This window comes from Macaca fascicularis, chromosome 1 (assembly GCF_037993035.2).
Source record: "Macaca fascicularis isolate 582-1 chromosome 1, T2T-MFA8v1.1".
Lineage (NCBI taxonomy): Eukaryota > Metazoa > Chordata > Mammalia > Primates > Cercopithecidae > Macaca > Macaca fascicularis.
The window spans coordinates 194,142,153-194,161,153 of NC_088375.1; the positions used below are offsets into that span (position 1 = coordinate 194,142,153).

A 19,001-nucleotide genomic window follows, 5' to 3' on the forward strand; every position below is an offset into this window, starting at 1 on the left:
TCTTTCCCTTGTATCTGTGATGGCCCCAAGCCTCTGAAATGCAAAACTCTAGTCCACCCTTCTTGCCAACCACCGGCTTGATGATAAACCCTTCCAACTGAAGCAGGGCCCATCTTAAGACTGCCAGGACTCATTTAAGATGACTACAATATAGTGTCGCATTTTTTGATGTCACCTACTCAATCTATCTAAATGGCTCATTTACCGATGGAATAAAAGAGGAAAAAGAAAAATAATAAACATCTCCAACATATAATGTTCTAGAGTATTTTGGAAACATAGATATACTTAGGTTGGTCTTCCTAAAATTTTTACTTTGCTTTTTAAATTCCCTGAGGCAGGAGAATTGCTTGAGCCAGGAGTTTCAAGACCAGCTCTGGGCAACATAGTAAGGCCTCATCTCTACCACAACAACAAAAATTTTAAGCCAGATATGGTGGCACGCACCTGTAGTCTCAGCTACTTGGGAGGGTGAGGTGGGAGGATCACTTGAGCCCAGGAGGTCGAGGCTGCAGTGAGCTGTGATTGAGCCACTGCACTCCAGCCTAGGCCACAGAGTGAGACCCTGTCTCAAAAAATAAAAAAGGAATATAGAAAGTTCCTTCTAGCCCTTTCCAGTCAACATCCTTCCCCACACTCCCCTAAATCTGGGCATCCACAACTCTGATTTCTATCACCATAGGTGGTAGTAATAATGCATTGTATCATGCACTATGTAATTTTTTCCCTCTGGTTCCTTTTGTTAACATAGTATCTTTGAGATTTATCCATGTTGTATGGAGCAATGGTTTGTTTCTTTTTATTGCTGAGGAGGAATCCATTTCATTAATACCTCAGAATTTGTTTATATATTCCTATATTGATGGACACTTGAGTTGTTTCCAGTTTTGGGGTAGTATAAAGAAGGTTGTTAAGAGCATTTTTATATAAGAATGGCTACAGTTCTTTTGGGTACATACCTAGGAGTGAAATGGCTGGGTTACAGAGTAGGGGGATATGTTTATTACAAAGTGCCAAAAGTTTTTCAAAGTGACTGTGCCACTTTACATTCTGACCAGTAATATATGAGTTTCAGACACTCCACTTCCTCACCAACTGTGGTATTGTCAGTCTTTTTTATTTTAGGTATTCTAGTGGGTATAAACCAGTATCTCACTGCGGTTTTAATTTGTATTTCCCTGACAACTAATGATGTTGCACACCTTCTCATGGGTTTATTGGGCATTTGTTTATCTTTTTTTCTGAAGGTCTGTCCAAGTGTTTTGCCTTTTTTTTTTTTTTTTTTTTTTTGAGACAGAGTCTCACTCTCTCACCCAGGCTGGAGCGCAGTGGCTTGATCTCAGCTCACTGCAAGCTCCGCCTCCTGGGTTCAAGTCATTCTCCTGCCTCAGCCTCCCGAGCAGCTGGGACTACAAGAGCCCGCCACCACGCCCGGCTAATTTTTTATGTTTTTAGTAGAGATGGGGTTTCACTGTGTTGGCCGGGATGGTCTCGATCTCCTGACCTTATGATCCGCCCGTCTCGGCCTCCCAAAGTGCTGGGATTACAGGCGTGAGCCACCGTGCCCGGCCACCTATTTTATTTTCTAATCTGAATTGATCTTGAAGGGAGTTTTAACTGGATCTCTCTGGATCCACAGACTAACTTCAAGGCAGCATAAATTCTGTGACTTCAACATGCATATCATTTATTGGAGTTCAGTATTTTTTCCTTTTTTTGCTTTAAAACTTTCATATAGTAATGTACACAAAGCCTAACTTTAAGCTGCATTGACAAGCTGTACTAGAACGAAGGCTTCCCACAGATAAGGATTTTTGTCTGTTTTGTGTATCGTTAATCCCCAGAGCCTAGAGAAGTGCCTGGCACACATTGTGGGTGTTCAGTTAAGTATTTTTAGAATAAATGAATAAACACATGTATTTTCTACTTTGCAGGTAAAGGGAAACAAGAAGAGAAAACAATTTATTTTCTTGGCTTCACTGTTAAAATAGTGCCACTGTTTTATACTTGTTACACCCTTCTTCTTGTATCTGGGAAAGCTTTCCTCTAAAAGCCAGGGCTTGGCTATAGGGTGAGGGTTTCTAGAGTCAATGACCAAGGGCTCTGCATACAGTATGTATGTGGATTTGCTGGGTTAAAATTAAAATTAAAAAAAAGAAGAAGAAGAAGAAGAAGGAGAAGAAGAAGAGGACTCCCAGGAAGGCAGACAAGGAACAAAACGCCTAATGAAGCTAGTGAGACCGCTGATACTTCCTGGAACCGTCCTTTCCTGGAATCTCTCAAGGCTCCCAAGCAGAAGTTGTTTACGTCTGGAAACAGATAAATACTCTATCACTTGAGCCTCTGTTTATAGTGAGGGCTCACCAAGGGAAAAGAGTTCAGTCACTAAGCTGTGAAAACAAGGAGAGAATTAAGATTTTTGGTGGAGAAACACAATCACCATGGCTAGAAAATATGTCTGCCTCCCAACAGTGGAGATGCCAATTACATGTCAGCTTGATAGAGGCCTAAAGAAGAACAATCTTTGGTCCAAAGCCACGCAGGAGAACAGGCAAAGGTGGCTGCTTACCCCAGTTTTCCTAATCTAAGTCTGCAATAATACCTGTAGAGTCCGGCGCTTGTTATCTTCTGTGTGAATCCAGGCTCGAAGAGTCAACTCTGTGATAAAAATCTGGGCTGCCTTGGCAAAGAGTACAGGCGCTTCTGCACTGATCATCTGTAACAGACACAGGCCCTCCCTGTCAATCACCAGCAAGTCATTCAAACCAGTCTGTCTCTTGCCTCATTGCCTGGCATGGGACTATGGGGCAAGGGTCAAAAAATGAGGTGGTATGCTCAAGAGATTCCAAGGTAAAATAAATTCATGAGTAGGAATAAAGCAGGGAACAGGGAGAAAGAATACTTATTTAGCACCTACCATGTGCCAAACCTTGTGCAAGGTGCTTTCTTACCCTTATAATAGCCTTTCAAAGAAACTAGGGTTTAAGAGAGATGAAGTGACTTGCCCATAGCCATAGAGCCAATAAGTGGCAGGGTTTAGGTTCTAATCTAAGGAGAAACAATATGGGGAAGGAGAATGAGCTTGAAAGCCAATGGATTTGGGTAAAACTGCAGGCTTCCCATCCTTTTGGGCTTTGTTTTTCACACACTGAAAAAGAGGATAACCTTCCAGTTTTATTGTGGCAATCAAATGAGATAATATATGTACCCAGCACAGGACTTGGCGCATAGGAAGTGCTCAAGCCATATAAACTTGATGTGTCTGATTTCAAAGTTGAAGCTCTTGGTCAAACAAGGTTCTAAACCTTTGGTGAGGTAGTCTGTGCAGGCTACAATCACAGAAAGAGCTCTGGAGTTAAAGCAGCAGCAGATGGGAAATGCGATCTTGGTCCTAGCACTCTGGGTGAGTCACTTAACCTCTTTGTGTCTATTTCCATTATCTGTAAAAAGGAACTGATAATTCTTGTTATATCAAATCTCACAGGGCTACTGTTAGGAAGAAAGGAGCTAATAAAAAGGAAAATTGCTATCAATTGTTAGCTTTCTGTGAAAATACAAAAGACTATTAATTTTGAGTGGTAAAGAGACAGAGTTCCTCTTTCTCTGAGATCTATAATGGAGATGGACTCCTAGGAATACAGAAATGGCCAAGCCCAAGCAAACCCTCTCACAAGTGTTATTCATGTAAAAGAAACTCACAGATCAAAAAGTTAGAGCAGGTTGAATATCATTATCAAAAATTTCTTAAGAGTTCAGATCAACAAACTATATAAGATGCTAAGATGATGGCACTGTCCTGTTGACTTGATGATACACGTATATGCTACACTGTGAAAGGAACTGTGAGATACCGGCTGGGCATGGTGGCTCATGCCTAATCCTAGCACTTTGGGAGGCCGAGGCTGGAGGACTGCTTGAGTCCAAGAGTTCGTGACTAGCCTGGGCAACACAGTGAGATCCTGTCCCCTGCTCCAAAAAAACATTAAAAATTAGCCAGGCATGATGGCATGTGCCTATAGTCCCAGCTACTTGGGAGGCTGAGGTGGGAAGATCACTTGAGCCTGGGAGGTAAAGGCTACAGTGAGCCATGATTATGCCACTGCCCTCCAGTCTGGGTGACAGAGTGAGACCCTGTCTCAAAAAGAAAGAAAAGGCCAGATGCGGTGGCTCACATCTGTAATCCCAGCACTTTGGGAGGCCAAGGCAAGCAGATCACCTGAGGTCGGGAGTTCAAGACCAGCCTGGCCAACATGGCGAAACCCCGTCTCTACAAAAAATACAAAAATTAGCTGGGTGTGATGGCAGGCGCCTGTAATCCCAGCTACTTGGGAGTCTGAGGCATGGGAATTGCCTGAACCTGGGAGGCAGAGGTTGCGGTGAGCCAAGCTCACACCACTGCACTCCAGCCTGGATAACAGAATAAAACTCTCAAAAAAAAAAAAAAAAGAAAAAGAAAAAACAAAAACCAACAACTACTATTTTTTCAACATCTAAAAAACCCAGGATATCCTTAATTTTCAGGATGATCCATATAGTAACCAAAACTGCTCAATTTTGGCTCACTTAACAATTTTAAACAGGAATCAAATAACAAAGCAACAGACAGTAATTTTTTGTGTGTTCTTGTTTAATTAAACTTTGAGCTCTAGAGCAATGAACAATAACCTACCCATCACTCAGCTTCAATAAGAAATAATAAAAATGAATGTGAATTCACCTTCACATCTTCATCCAGTTTCATAATCTTCTTAATACGAGCCAATGGGAGTTCCTGCACTCGGAAGTCTTTCTGAAATGAACAACAAGAGATGCATAAATGGTGGGCACAATCAACAGTGTGGCAAAGCATGACAGGCAGCAGGAAGCACTCTGGCTTAATCCCTCTCTTCAGGAAGTCGGGAGAGGAGGTACAGATGAAATGAAGAAAATACAAGCTCCAGAGCAAAATTCTTCTTAACATATGCAGGTCTTCAAAGAATTAGTGGGCTTTAGAAAAAGCTTAGGATGGCCTCTAACAGTGCCCTCATGAAACGGAGCCCCAAGCAATATCTGTTTTTTTTGGTTTGTTTGTTTTCGTCAGCACATAAAGGGACATTATGAGCGCCTTCACTTTTTTTCCAAGTAAGTTTACCAGTCTGCAATATGCAGATTAAAATGAGATTTCTGTCTCAGGGGTATTCCTCTAAAGTTCCAGTTCTTTCTTCCATTCAGTGATAAACTGTAACAGTAACGCCGGGGCACTTGACCACAGTGACCCACAGTTCTTCACAGCTGACAGTGGCTATTTCTGATATTTGCACTAACTTGTCAACAGAAATTGGGGAGGAGAGCTCCTTTCCCATCACAGTAGCAATGGCCTTGTCTCCAAAATTTGTTTCAAGTGGGGGTAGAGGAGTACAGAAAAAGGATGAGGGTGGATTTATCAGCTGCCTTTTAGGAACAGCTGTGTTATTTTTTCTTAAACAAGCCTGGAGTGGGGGAGGACCATATAACTTCACTGTGGATATAATTTAGTAAAGGGCTTTTGACCAGCACTACTCAATAATTTGAGATTTAAGCCCTTTTTTGTTTTATTTGGAAACTACTGGTATTTAAACGCATGCCCAATGATGGATGCAATTCTAGGAAAAAAATCAATTTTGAGTTTCTGAGCTGCAATGAAGAGAAAGGTGCAAAGGCAGATATTAGCTAAAATCAGTAAAATCTCTACTGGGACTAGGTGTCAAATGATTGACTCTATAAGTGGTCTGAAATATGACTCACTAAACCCAATATGCTCACCTGGAAATTTGCATCATCACATTATGGAAGAAACAGCTATTATTTGAGATTAGATGTAATTAACAAGCATAAGTGAACTTTCTTTTCCAAGACCAACAGAAAATCTCAAATATATGTCAAAAAAGTTATTTTGGAAAACCATCAACAGTCTTCCCAGAACCTATTTTACGATTACAGAAAGAAGAGAATCTATTAGGATAAAATGTACACCAAGACATCTAATTTTTCCACGCAAACCCAACAAGCTGCTTGGCTACCACTCTGCTCTACAAACTTCAAACACCAATTTTTCATCTTTTCCTTTTCCAAATTAGGTATCAACATTTTCCATGAAGCCTCTACTAAAACTAACCCTGGAGTAACGGGGACTTAGAAGTTCAGTTTATTAAAATTTCAACAAAAGGAAATAGTAGCACAGATTCATTCTATTCTTGTTTTTCCCCTTGCTCTTTCACTTACTGATTCAAGCAACTCAACTAATAGTAAATGTATGATACCTACTACTATGCAAAAATACACATGTAGGCCAGGCACGGTGGCTCATGCCTGTAATCCCAGCACTCTGGGAGGCTGAGATGGGAGAATTGCTTGAGGCCAGGAGTTTGAGACCAGCCTGGTCAACACAGTGAGACCCCATTACTATTTAAAAAAGAAAGAAAAAATACACATCTACTCCTACCTTTGAAAAGCATGTGGTTTGTCAGAGACAGTCACATGAAAACATTATGATCCCCTACCAAAACTGGAAGGGAGGGATATAAAATCCCACGGGGACACAAAGAAGGACACGTTGCTAGGGACAGCTAGCAATGTGGGGCTGGAGGGAGAGTGAGGGATTGGAAATGTTCCACAAAGGGGATGACATCTGAACTGTGTCTAAGGGATTCTGGGAATTTGCCTGTTGAAAAAGTATGAGAATGTTATTCAGACAGAACAACAAAGACAGAGATACAAAAAAATCATAGTCTATTTAAGTTTTAGATCTACGACCTGAGTACAGAGAGGAGAAGCAGGAAAGAGGATACTGGGTTGGAGCCAGATCCTTAAGAGATTTTTTTAAAGTTTAATCCCAGAAATCAACCACTGGTCTTCCTTCTTGTGTGGCATATCACAGAAGATGATGACACTACACAGAAATGCCAAAGAGAATGCTAGGGATGATCATTCCTTTGGAAAGCCTCCCAGGCTGATACATACAGCACAAGATGATCATAGATTTAGCTCTCTTGCAAGTGTGCTCTCATTTGGCTTGGTTTTAAATATAATTTGTACAAGAATGTTCCATGATTACTGAACTAAAGCACAAAGCTGATAAAAAAGACCTCTTTCCCCAAATGGAAAGAGTAAAATATTACTCCTTCAATTTCTATTCTTTAATCAAAAGCAACAAAAGTCAAGGATCAAGAGATCATTCCCGTCTTGCAGAGATGTAAAATGCGGCAGAAATTTATAATAAGCTCTGCTTTAATCTCCTTCCCAAAGCTTTTATTTGTGACAAACTATTTTTCCATGTTCCTGAAACCTTGAGATCTCAAGGAGCGGTGTGTAAAAGTGGATCTTGAGGTGTGTGTATGGTTCAACCCTGTTGACAATCACCCAGTTTTCTATTAATCCTATTGTAGCTTTCTAGTTACATGTAAGGATTTACCATAAGCTTGTTGGAAAGAGGAGGCCCTCTACAAACAGTAGACTGAGGCCCCCGAAACTTGGATTCATGCTCCCCACTTCACTGGCTACTATGTAACTGAAGGGAGTAACATTTAACTCCTTAACTCCTTCTCCTGATACTGATCCAACTGGAAGAACAGCTGACACATACTTTTTTCCCCCCTACTTTTGGGAGTTACATCAGTAAGGAGAAGAGCAGATTATCTTTCAGAACATTCTCATGCTCCTGACAACTACCAAAGAACTATGTTAAAAATGCTGTCATCTGAAACTGCTGCATTTCAAGACAAATTCAAAACTGAATTCACTCAATGAGAGTTTGGAGCCAAAGAAAAGTCAGCGGATCTTGGGCTGCACTAAAGAACATCCAGAGTTTCAAATAATAAAGAGAAATCTTTTCCAGGCCTACCCAGTCAGGCACTCTGGCAAGTCAAGATTCTCAACCCTTGTGAAAGCAATGATTCTCAATCTTGGGGCTGCACATTAGAATCACCTGAAAAGCTTTTGAAAAACAAGATGCCTGAGCTCTCTCCTGGAGACCAGCTGAATCAGGAACTCTAGGTCAGTGGTCCCCAACCTCAGGAACCAGTTTTGTGCAAGACAATTTTTCCAAGGATGGGCAGGGTGGGCATTAGATTCTCATAAGGAGTGTGCTACCTAGATCCCTCACACGTGCAGTTCACCATAGGGTTCACATTCCTATGAGAATCTAATGCCGCTGCTGATCTAACAGGAGGGGGAGCTCAAGCGGTAATGCTTGCTCACTGGCTACTGACCTCCTGCTGTGCAGCCCAGTTCCTAGGTTCCTAACAGGCCATGGACCCATACAGGTCTATGGCTCAGGGCCTGGGGACCCCTGCTCTAGTGGGTAGAGTACTGGCATCATGTTTTTTGAAAACTCCCCTGTGACTATGATCCAAGTGAGAGTTAAGGACTACTGCTTTATAGCCCTGCTACTCAAAGCAAGGTCCTTGGAGCAGCAATGGTATCACCTAGGAACTCAAAAGAAACAGAATCCCAGGTTCCGTTCCTAACCTACTAAATCAGCATCAATATTTTAAGAAGATCCTCCCTCATGTGGTTCATACAGACAATAAAGTTTGAGAAGCACTGCTCTACAGGATTGGCTCACACAGCACAGGTCCTGTTTTGTAACAGTCCACCAACCTTCACCACCAAGTTCTTGTTTAAACAGTTATCTGATTTGATTGTGATGTTAGAAATGTCATCACCCAATCAGAAGGCACTGAGGAATGAAAAGATGAAACTGCCAATTAAAAGAAAGTGACCTAGGCACTGAATTACAGTAAACTGAAGGCTGAATGGGATGTAAAGTAGTAAGTACAGAATTAGATTTTTCTTTTCGAAATTCAGTTTTGTTGCCCAACTGCCCCCAACTCACCTCCGTAAAGACAAAGTTAGCTTTCTCTTTCCTATTTTCAAAGAGGCCCAGTGGGGCAAAACTCAACATGAAGAAGTCTGTTATATATTGTTCCCAGAGCTCTGCTGTGCAGGAATATAGTATTTTACACAATCACTCTGGGAAACAATCATCTTGGTATGGTTTTTAATTAATTTCAATCCGAGTTGAACACCACCTGGATTTACAGACAATTACAGAGCTTTTAAGAGTCAAGAGAACAAGCTAAAATGAAAGATATAAATTGCTTTTACAGGACTCAGACCAAAAGGACTTGAGGCCAGTGTTTCCAACACATCATGAAATACATCATCTAGCAAACTTCAATTACTTCTTTTTGGAACAATTTGTGTCCCAGTCTGAGATCACACCTTATGAATATTCTCATAAGTTTTACTTATGATTGGGTAGTTTAAACATAAGGAATTTTCTTTTTTCTTTTTTTAATCTGTTAGATATTTTGAGGTGTCAACCTAAGAGGCTCTGACACATCTGAGGAAGTCTGGTTTTAAGTATTGTTGAGTTCTGGAAAGGCACAGGTTAAATGCTAAAATGTTTGGTCATGTTACACAGGCAGCAGCGCAGTCAGAGAAGCAGATGCCATCACGTGTTGTGCTTCTGAGAAGAGGGGAAAATAAGAGTCATACAAAGGGAAAAAAATTACCTTGACTTTACTGGATTGCATTCTTACACTCAAACATGGAACTGATATTGCTTTGCACTAAACCTGAAGTGGCGTCTAGTTTGTTCAGATATTTATTGTGCACCTACTATATGCCAGACATTGTTCTAAGCACCTGATATAAAAGACATAGCTTGGCAGAGGTCTAGGAGTCCCTTTCAAAAGTACATAGGAGAATTTTAATTAGTCACCAATACAAGAATGACTAAAGACAACTTCCTCTTTACTTTTCTTTCTCTTCACACACAAAACCTGAACCAAAACTGAATCCCTCAAAGTAATTCTCTTTTAACTTCCGATAGACTAAAAGTCTAAGTACTAAAATTTGGTCAGCATCATGATCAGCTTTGTTGGCAATCAAACTTGTAAACCAAGCAGGTTACAAATCAAAGCCCAGGGTCTTGAAGAGGTATTTGCACACTCATGTAACACAGTAGCACTATTCACAATAGCCAAGAGGTGGAACCAACCCAAATGTCCACTAACAGATGAACAGATAAACAAAATGTGGTATATACATACAACAGGGTATGATTCTGCCTTTAAAAAAAAGGATAGGCCAGACATGATGGCTCACATCTGTAATCCCAGTAATTTGGAGGGCCAAGGCAGGAGGACTGTTTGAGGCCAGGAATTTGAGACCAGCCTGGGCAACAGTGACACCTCCATCTCTACATAAGATTTTTTTTTAAATTAGCCAGGTCGGTGGTGCACAACTAGAGTCCTAGCTACTTGGGGGACTGAGGAGACAGGGTCCCTTGAGCCCAAGAGTTCAAGGCTACAGTGAGCTATAATCCTGCCACTGCACTCCAGCAAAGAACAAAAGAGTAAGACCCTGTCTCTTTAAAAAAGAAAAAAACAAAGGCCACTCATGGTGGCTAACACCTATAATCCCAGCACTTTGGGAGGCGGAGGTGGGAGGATTGCTTGAGCCCAGAAGTTTGAGATCAGCCAGGGTAATACGGTGGGACCCTGCCTCTACAGAAAAATACAAAAATTAGCTGGGTGTGGTGGCATGCACCTGTAGTCTCAGCTACTCAGGAGGCTGAGGCAGGAGGATTGCTTGAGCCTGAGAGGTCGAGGCTGCAGTGAGCCATAATTGTACCACTACACTCCAGCCTGGAAGACAGAGTGAGACTCTATCTCCAAAAAGGAAAAAAAAGAAGAAAGATAAAAAAGGAAGGACATCCTGTCACATGCTTCAACAGACATGCTAAGTGAAATAAGGTAAGACAAAAAGACAAATACATATGTTGTTCTGCTTACAATGGGGTTACATCCTGATAAAGCTATTGTAAGTTGAAAAGATCCTAAGTTGAAAATGCATTTACTAAACCTAGCCTATCAAACATCATAGCTTAGCCTCGCCCACCTTAAATGTGCTCAGAACACTTACATTACCCTAAAGTTGGGCAAAATAATCTAACACAAACCCTATTTTATAGTAAAGTGTTGAGTATCTCATAATTTATTGAATAGTAGATTGAAAGTGAAAAACAGAATGGTTGAATGGGTACTCAAAGTACAACTGCTATTGAATGCACATCACTTTCTAACCACTGTAAAGTGGAAAAAACATTAAGTAGAATCATCGTAAGTAGGGGACTGTACGATATGATCCCATTTCTATGAGGTATCAAAAATAGTCAAATTCATAGAAATCAGAATGGTGGTTGTTTAGAGAGTGCACAGTTTCAGTACTGCAATATGAAAAAATTCTCAAGATAAGTTTCATAACAATGTGATTATACTTAACACTTCTGAACTGTACATTTAAAAATGGATAAGGGGCGAAATTTTATGTGTTGTTTTACTACAACTAAAAAAAAAAAAAAATCAAAGTCCAACAAAACAGAAAAGTTAAGTGCTGAGCTTAAACCTCCAGAGTTTATCTGGCCACTTGCCTAATCCTGGATTTATGCCTCTCGGCTCAAGCTGCGGCACAGACTTGCTCGATTGGCCTAGTCCCACCACACCCCAGGAGAGCATTCATTTTAGACCAAGCTGACCCCAGCACCAAAAGCTGATAAGCGTAATCATGAGATTATCCCCCTAAAATATGAACGAAACACCCCATTTCTGACTTTATAGTTTCATTTCTCCCTACCTTCTCTTTTATATCTAAGTTTAGAAAACTACTACCTTAGACTGCAGAAGAGAACAATGACTTTTCAGTGGAAATCCACTCTGAACCCAGGCCAGTCTGAGAAAGGCCAAGCCAAGTTCAACTGCTGAAAACTCTTCATATAAACAAATGTGACCCAGAGGTATATCCAAAACATGAATTACTTTTCATCCCTGAAGTCAGTGGGCATTTATCATAATAAGTTATTTCATTCCATTAATTACTTGGTTTATTAGCCTGTCTCATCAGAATATATGTTCCATGAGTGCAATGATCCTGTCTGTCTGGTTCAGTGCAATGATCCTGTCTGTCTGGTTCATTACCATATCCACAGTATCTAGCATAGCCTTAGTTGGTACATAATAAGTATTTGTTGAGTGAATGAATAAACTGACATTGTAACGTCAGAAGGTAAAGGTCACTAACCCTAAGCAACTGCAACATTAATTCTACATCAGGAAGGAATCCAGTGTCTGCTCTGCCAGGATACTAGTATTTCCAGGGCAGGAATGACATAGCCAACACAGGGAACTCCTTCAGTATGTACTAAAATGACACCTTAATGAACATTCTTCATTAAGGACATGACAACTGTATTATGAAAATACTCCAACTCTAACCTGCCTCACCTTCCACTACCACTCTCACACCACATACTTACTCCTTCCCTCAACCTCCACTAAACACACAGTAACCTTCAGGCACTCTGAATGTCTTGATGTTCCTCTAACTATAAGGCCCTCCCCACTGGGCCTCCATGCCTTTATGCATGCCCTTGTCTTTGCCCTCCCATCCTTCACATCTGGTGAACGCTTACTCATATTTTAAGACTCAACAAAAATGTTCCCTTTACTTAAACCCTTACCTAACTCAACCACAAAGAAACAAGCACTATGTCCTTTGTGCTCCTTGACTTTTACTGCTTCAGGACTCATCAGTGTGCCTGATTCAGTAAGTACTTAATAAATACCTACTGACTAAATGAGTCTGGTTGTAATTACTAGATTGTAAGCTCCTCACAGGTCAAGGTTATATTTAATTATTGTGAGTCAGTAGTTCTCAACAGGGGATGATTTTTGCCCACAGGCACATTTCCCAATGTCTGGAGACATTTTTTGGTTGTCACAACTCGGGGAGGGGTGCTACTGGCATCTAGTGAATAGAGGCTAGGGGTGCTGCTAAACATGCTGTTATGCATAAGACGGCCCCTCAGAACAAAGAATTATCTAACCCAAACTGTCAATAATGCAGCTGTTGAGAAACAGTGATCAAAGTGTATCTTTTTAACACTTGGAAAGAGTTCCTGGCTCACAATAGATTTGTTGTTGAATAAATTGTCCAATAGTTTTCACCAAGTTCTAGAAATGTGGCAGGACCATTAAATCAGGCCTAAAAAATTGAGCTAGAGCTACAGAAGGAAGATGAGATCTCTGTTTTCCTACAAGTCCTAAAGGATATGCCTCACATTAAACTACCTCCAAGTCAAAGTATCCACTACACACCACATGCTTATGGAAGACCACTGAGATATAAAAGACACTCTTGCAGTTACCTCACAGAAGGCAAATGTTTTCATTTTCCTACCCACAGGTCAGGGATGAACTATGCCTCGTAAATGTGCTTGAAATTAAAAATGCTTTAGTCTGAGTTTTGGTTAATTTCCCATAGCCCTTATACTCTTTAAAAGTTTCTAATAAAAGTTTCTCATTCTTCCTCACCACTGTTAAATTCCGGATTTCTTCCATGACCCGAGGCCAGAATGACTGTAGGCTTTGCTGGGCATCACTGCTGCTAGTACCACCAAATCCTCCTTCTGTGGACATCGTGACAACTGAAAATAAACATATACATAAGACACATTAGAAACAATAAAGTCAGACTTTCTGTCCAGATTAGGCATTTGTATCTTTGTGGATGTTTTTATGAATCTATTCAATTTTTCAGTTTGATAAGGTATATAACTATACTAAAAAGATTTTAACACAGACTTACATCTTAAAAACATTGGTAGGAAAGTTTTTCCTTCTATCTAGCTTATACCATAGAGACTGCTAAAGAGCTCCAACTAGAAAATCAAAAGTTGCTAGAAATGTAAGCTGAAATCCTAATGTTAATCAAGGACTTTTAACTTCTTACATGGGTGTGGGGTGAGGAAAGTATTTTGTTGCCCTAGTCTAGCCCATAATTTTCAATGCCATTCCCTCCAAAGCTTTTTCAAATTCTCTGTGGCTTCTCATACTCCATGCCACAGCCTTCAGCAAATTTTTATATTAAAAGTCCCCAGTGATTAGTACTGTACAGAAATGTAAACCCAGAGTCTTAAAAGATAAAAGCCAAGCTGGGCACAATGGCGCATGCCTGTGGTTCCAGCTACTCAGGAAGGTGAGGCAGGGGGATCACTTGGGCCCAAGAGTTCCAAGATAGCCTGGGCAACACAGCAAGCCTCTGTCTCTTAAAAAAAAGAGTGTGTGTGCTAGGTTTCTTCTTTTGTTTTAGACACTGTGGTCCCGTTTCTCTGGGGCTCCTGATGATGATGATTCCTTCTAATCTCAGGCAAATCTGCCTCAAAGGACATGAGGCCAATAACTGTGTAGGTAACATGAAGCCTCTGAAATGAAACTACTTGCCAGTTCTTCCCGAACCTGAACCATGTTATTAAACATAAAGCCTAACACAGCACACTGGCAACTGGAAGCCTTAAAGACAGTTAAAAAAAACAAAGCAGAGGCCAGGTGCAGTGGCTCACACCTGTAATCCAAACACTTTGGGAAGTCGAGGCAGGTGGATCACCTGAGATCAAGAGTTCGAGACCAGTCTGGGCAACATGGTGAAACCCCATCTCTACTAAAAATACAAAAATTAGCCGGGCATGGCGGTAGATGCTTGTAATCCCAGTTACTCGGGAGGCTGAGGCAGGAGAATCACTTGAACCCAGGAGGCAGAGGTTGCAGTGAGCCAAGATCATGCCATTGCACTTCAGCCAGGGCAATAGAGCCACACTCCATCGCAAAAAAAAAAAAAAAAAAAAGAATTAAAATTAGGATACAGAAAGAGGGCTAGAACCTGCATTTAGTCAACTGCTTTGTGACAAAGGAGGGAAGATATGAATAAGGATCCCCATATCAGCTATAACTGTATAACTGTAGATAACACAGGTTGAGTATCCCTTGCGTGAAATTCTGAAATGCCTGGGACCAGAAGTGCTTGGGATTTTGACTTTTTTTTTTTTTTTTTTTTTTTTTGAGATGGAGTCTCGCTCTGTCACCCAGGCTGGAGTGCAGTGGCCAGATCTCAGCTCACTGCAAGCTCCACCTCCTGGGTTCACGCCATTCTCCCGCCTCAGCCTCCCGAGTAGCTGGGACCACAGGCGCCCGCCACCTCGCCCGGCTAATTTTTTGTATTTTTTAGTAGAGACGGGGTTTCACCGTGTTAGCCAGGATGGTCTCGATCTCCTGACCTCGTGATCCGCCCATCTCGGCCTCCCAAAGTGCTGGGATTACAGGCTTGAGCCACCGCGCCCGGCCTTTTTTTTTTTTTTTTTTGAGACAGAGTTTCGCTCTTGTTGTCCAGACTGGAGTGCAGTGTTGCAATCTCAGCTCACTGCAACCTCCGCCTCCCAGGTTCATGTGATTCTCCTGCCTCAGCCTCCCAAGCAGCTGGGATTACAGGCATCTGCCACCAAGCTTGGCTAATTTTTTGTATTTTTCGTAGAGATGCGGTTTCATCATGTTGGCCAGGCTGTCTCAAACTCCTTACCTCAGATGATCCACCTGCCTCGTCCTCCCAAAGTGCTTGGATTACAGGCGTAAGCCACCAAGCCCAGTCCATTTTTTTTTTTTTTTTTTTTGATTTTGGAATAAGTTTGCATTATACTTACTGGTTGAGCATCCCAAATCTGAAAATCCAAAATCCAAAATGAGTATTTCCTTTGAGCGTCATGTCAACGTTCAAAAAGTTTCGGATTTTAGATTTTCAGAGTAAGGATACTCAACCTGTATTATAATGTCTTAAGCGCTTATCTGGCAAATATTTAAGTGCAAGAACAGTTTAAACACAAAGAACGGAGAAATTTAGTGCTCTCCTAAGAATTTCTATTCTGAGGAATTATTTGAAAAGGTTTAACATACCAGTGACGGGATGCTGGCAGAAAACTATGTGAGTCATTAGGAACTAATTCTGAGGGGCTGAAAGCAAGCACCAAAGCCAGTTGTCACATGACTAGACTTGTTACTTTCCAGGCTCCATGTGGATACACACTGAGCAGAACACCCTATCACAGCAGAATGGAATGAAAGCTGACAACTCTAGGTTTAGCCTGTGGGGATATCCAATTCACTGTTAAATGTTTACAGGTCTCTGATTTTTTTTCTTTTTTTTTCTTCCCTTTCCCTTCTAAAGGAAATAATGAGGGGAAAGGGAAGGAAAACAAAAATACAAGCTTCACAACAGATTTCATTCTGGTGTAATGACATTAGTGGGTGATGATGTAATGGGAATAGGTTTGGAGCCAATTTCTTGTGGTGGAGGCCTACAAACAGCTGAACAGAAATTCTTGTACCTGGGATACAATATGATCTTGGAGTTTCTGAAGGGAGTTAAAGGGAAGTGTTCGATCACAGTTGAAAATGACTAGATAAAATCTTAAGTCCTAAATAACCAAGTAAGACCCCTGCATTTTCATTTATCACCACATACACATGGCCTATATGCTACTCTCTTAGATACACTAAGAACAACAACAACAACAAATTAAGGTAATCTAAAGTAGTTTAGTTATTAATCATTATTAATAGTTTCCTATAAGGTACTCATGAAAGTGAAGAGAGTGACTCAATTTAACCTTTTTAAATGGGGCAAACAAAAATATCTTTCTGGAAATAAAAACAATTATCAAAAAACTTTAAAAGAATCTAACCTTTTATTGCATGGGTCCCTGGACAGGCCTCATCTTGGCACAATCTGCCATGCAAACTGCTAAGGTCAAAGGAGAAAGATGCGCAATTGCCAGGATGATATCTCTGTATACTTGCTAATGGATGAGTAGGTTTAGCTGGAGTACAAAGATCTGTACAATTTAAAAGTCTGGTAACAAATTCTGGCTGTCCTCTGATATCCCTCCAAAACATTACAAAGGTACACAATTCAAAAAGCACGTCTAGAACCATCTGTGCAGTCTGTTTTTAAATTTTGAACTGTCCCAACTACGGATGTGCAGGCATGATCAGCCTCCAAACATCTGTTTAGTCAACAGATCATGAATCTGTGGCTGGCTCAGAGCCACATGCTGTGGTAGTGGAAGTTAGGTACAAAACAGAAGTTATCAAATTTTTTTGGAACTGAAAATGTATTAAAGGTTAAGTTTTAAAATTGAGAAGCCTATCTACATTAGGAAATCCCAAATAGGTAAATGCAAAAAATACAAGTCAATAATATCCTTTACATTTTACTGCATCACAGAAGTTTAGGACTGAAAAAAAAAAGACATAAGGAGACCCTCAGGCCCACCTGTTTATAAGATGCTCGCAGCTTTTCTTCAACCTCTGCCCAACCCCAGGTGATTCTATCTTAAGTGGTCAATTGCCTTACATTTGAGGGCCCCCTACTCGAGTTCCGGGAAACTGGCTTAGTGGTAAGACATTCTTTCCCATCTTTGGACAGCTCTAACTGTTCTTCTTTACATTAGGTTTTAGAGTTACAGCCTTTATGGTTTTTCCATCCAGCAAACTCTTTTTATAAATTCCTGACTTCAAAAGACAAAGGTAATCTTCCTTTGAAGGACATAAGATCTTCTCACAAGGAAAAAAGAGAAAAAGGTTTGGAGCATGTTTTCTAACACCTTTGCAGATATTATTAGTAATGTCTCTTAGAAGAACATAAATTGTTAATGTAAATTCCTGGAAAAAGTGAGTACTTTTAGTCAAAAGGCTTTCCATAAAGCAGATCCATTCTTTGCATGGAGCTTTAAAAACACCCAACAATTAAAATTATATATATAAAGCAGGCCAGGCATAGTGGTTCACGCCTGTAATCCCAGCACTTTGGGAGGCCAAGGCTGGTGGATCACCTGAGGTCAAGAGTTCGAGACCAGTCTGGCCAACATGGTGAAACTCTGTCTCTACTAAAAATACAAAAATTAGCTGGCTGTGGTGGCACATGCCTGCAGTCCCAGCTACTCAGGAACCAAGGAGGTGGAGGTTGCAGTCAGCCAAGGTCACACCACTGCACTCCAGCCTGGGTGACAGAGCGAGACTCTGTCTCAAAAATAAATAAATAAATAAATAGATAGATAGATAGATAAATAAATAAATAAAGCAACCTTAATCACCACCTCTTATCTTAATGCATTAATTGCAAATAAACTGATTTTGCTACAGAAGTCGTCCATTTACAACATCTACAAGCCCATGGGTTCATCTTCTAGGATAATAAGGGAAAGAAAGTATTTAAAAGTAAGAGGAGGCTGGGTGCTGTGGCTTACATCTATAATCCCAACAACTCCAGAGGCTGAGACAGGAGAACCACTTCAGGCCAGTAGTTTGAGACTAGCCTGGGTAACACAGTGAGACTCTGTCTTTAAAAAAAGGTTTTTTGTGTTTTTTTTTTAAGCCAGGGGCTGTGGCTCATGCCTGTAATCCCAGCACTTTGGGAGGCTACGGTGGAGGATCACTTGAGGTCAGGAGTTCAAGACCAGCCTGGCTAATATAGTGAAACCCTGTTTCTACTAAAAATACAAAATAAATTATCCGGGCGTGGTGGCACATGCTTATAATCCCAGCTACTTGGGTGGCTGAGGCAACAGGATCACTTGAACCTGGGAAGTAGAGGTTGCAGTGAGCCAAGATAATGCTACCGCCCAACAGCCTGGGCGACAGAGCAAGACTCCATCTCAAAAAGAAGAGTAAAAAAAAAAATTTTTTTTTAAATAGGCATTGTGGCACATACCTGTAAGTCTTAGCTACTCAGGAGGCTGAGGCAGAAGCATCTCCTGAATCCAGGAGTTTGAGGCTGCAGTGAGCTATGATCACACCACTGCACTCCAGCCTGGGCAACAGAGGGAGACCCTGCCCCCCAAAAATTACAATAATAAAAAATAAAAGAAAGAAGAGACTCATTCCAGGATCCTCTTCATTCTATGTTAAACTACTCTCTCTTTCTCTCTCTCTCTCTTTTTTTTTTCGGAGCCAGGGTTTCGCTCTGTTACCCAAGCTGAAGTGCAGTGACATCATCTTGGCTCACTGTAGCCTCCACCTCCTGGGCTCAAGCAATCCTCCTACCTCAGCCTCCCAAGTAGCTGGGACTACAAGCACTCAACTCAATTGCTATCT

General features: G+C 41.0%; 1 protein-coding gene across 50 annotated transcripts in view; it reads right to left on the reverse strand.

Annotated features, from left to right (window-relative positions):
• Positions 1–19,001, reverse strand: part of NFYC (nuclear transcription factor Y subunit gamma) — an 80,726-nt gene that overhangs the window by 19,530 nt on the left and 42,195 nt on the right. For 41 of the 50 annotated variants that reach the window (XR_012421793.1, XM_074010921.1, XM_074010915.1 and 38 more), the window contains 3 exons: positions 13,395–13,507; positions 4,718–4,789; positions 2,603–2,716 (listed from right to left, as the gene is read on the reverse strand). Coding sequence is in view for 49 of the 50 variants with exons in the window: in XM_065524473.2 (XP_065380545.1) it covers positions 2,603–2,716; positions 4,718–4,789; positions 13,395–13,507 (299 nt within the window). In the remaining variant the exon portion in view is untranslated. The remainder of the gene's footprint in view (positions 1–2,602; positions 2,717–4,717; positions 4,790–13,394; positions 13,508–19,001) is intronic. The other 9 variants (XM_074010950.1, XM_074010946.1, XM_074010929.1 and 6 more) reach the window with 1 other exon arrangement.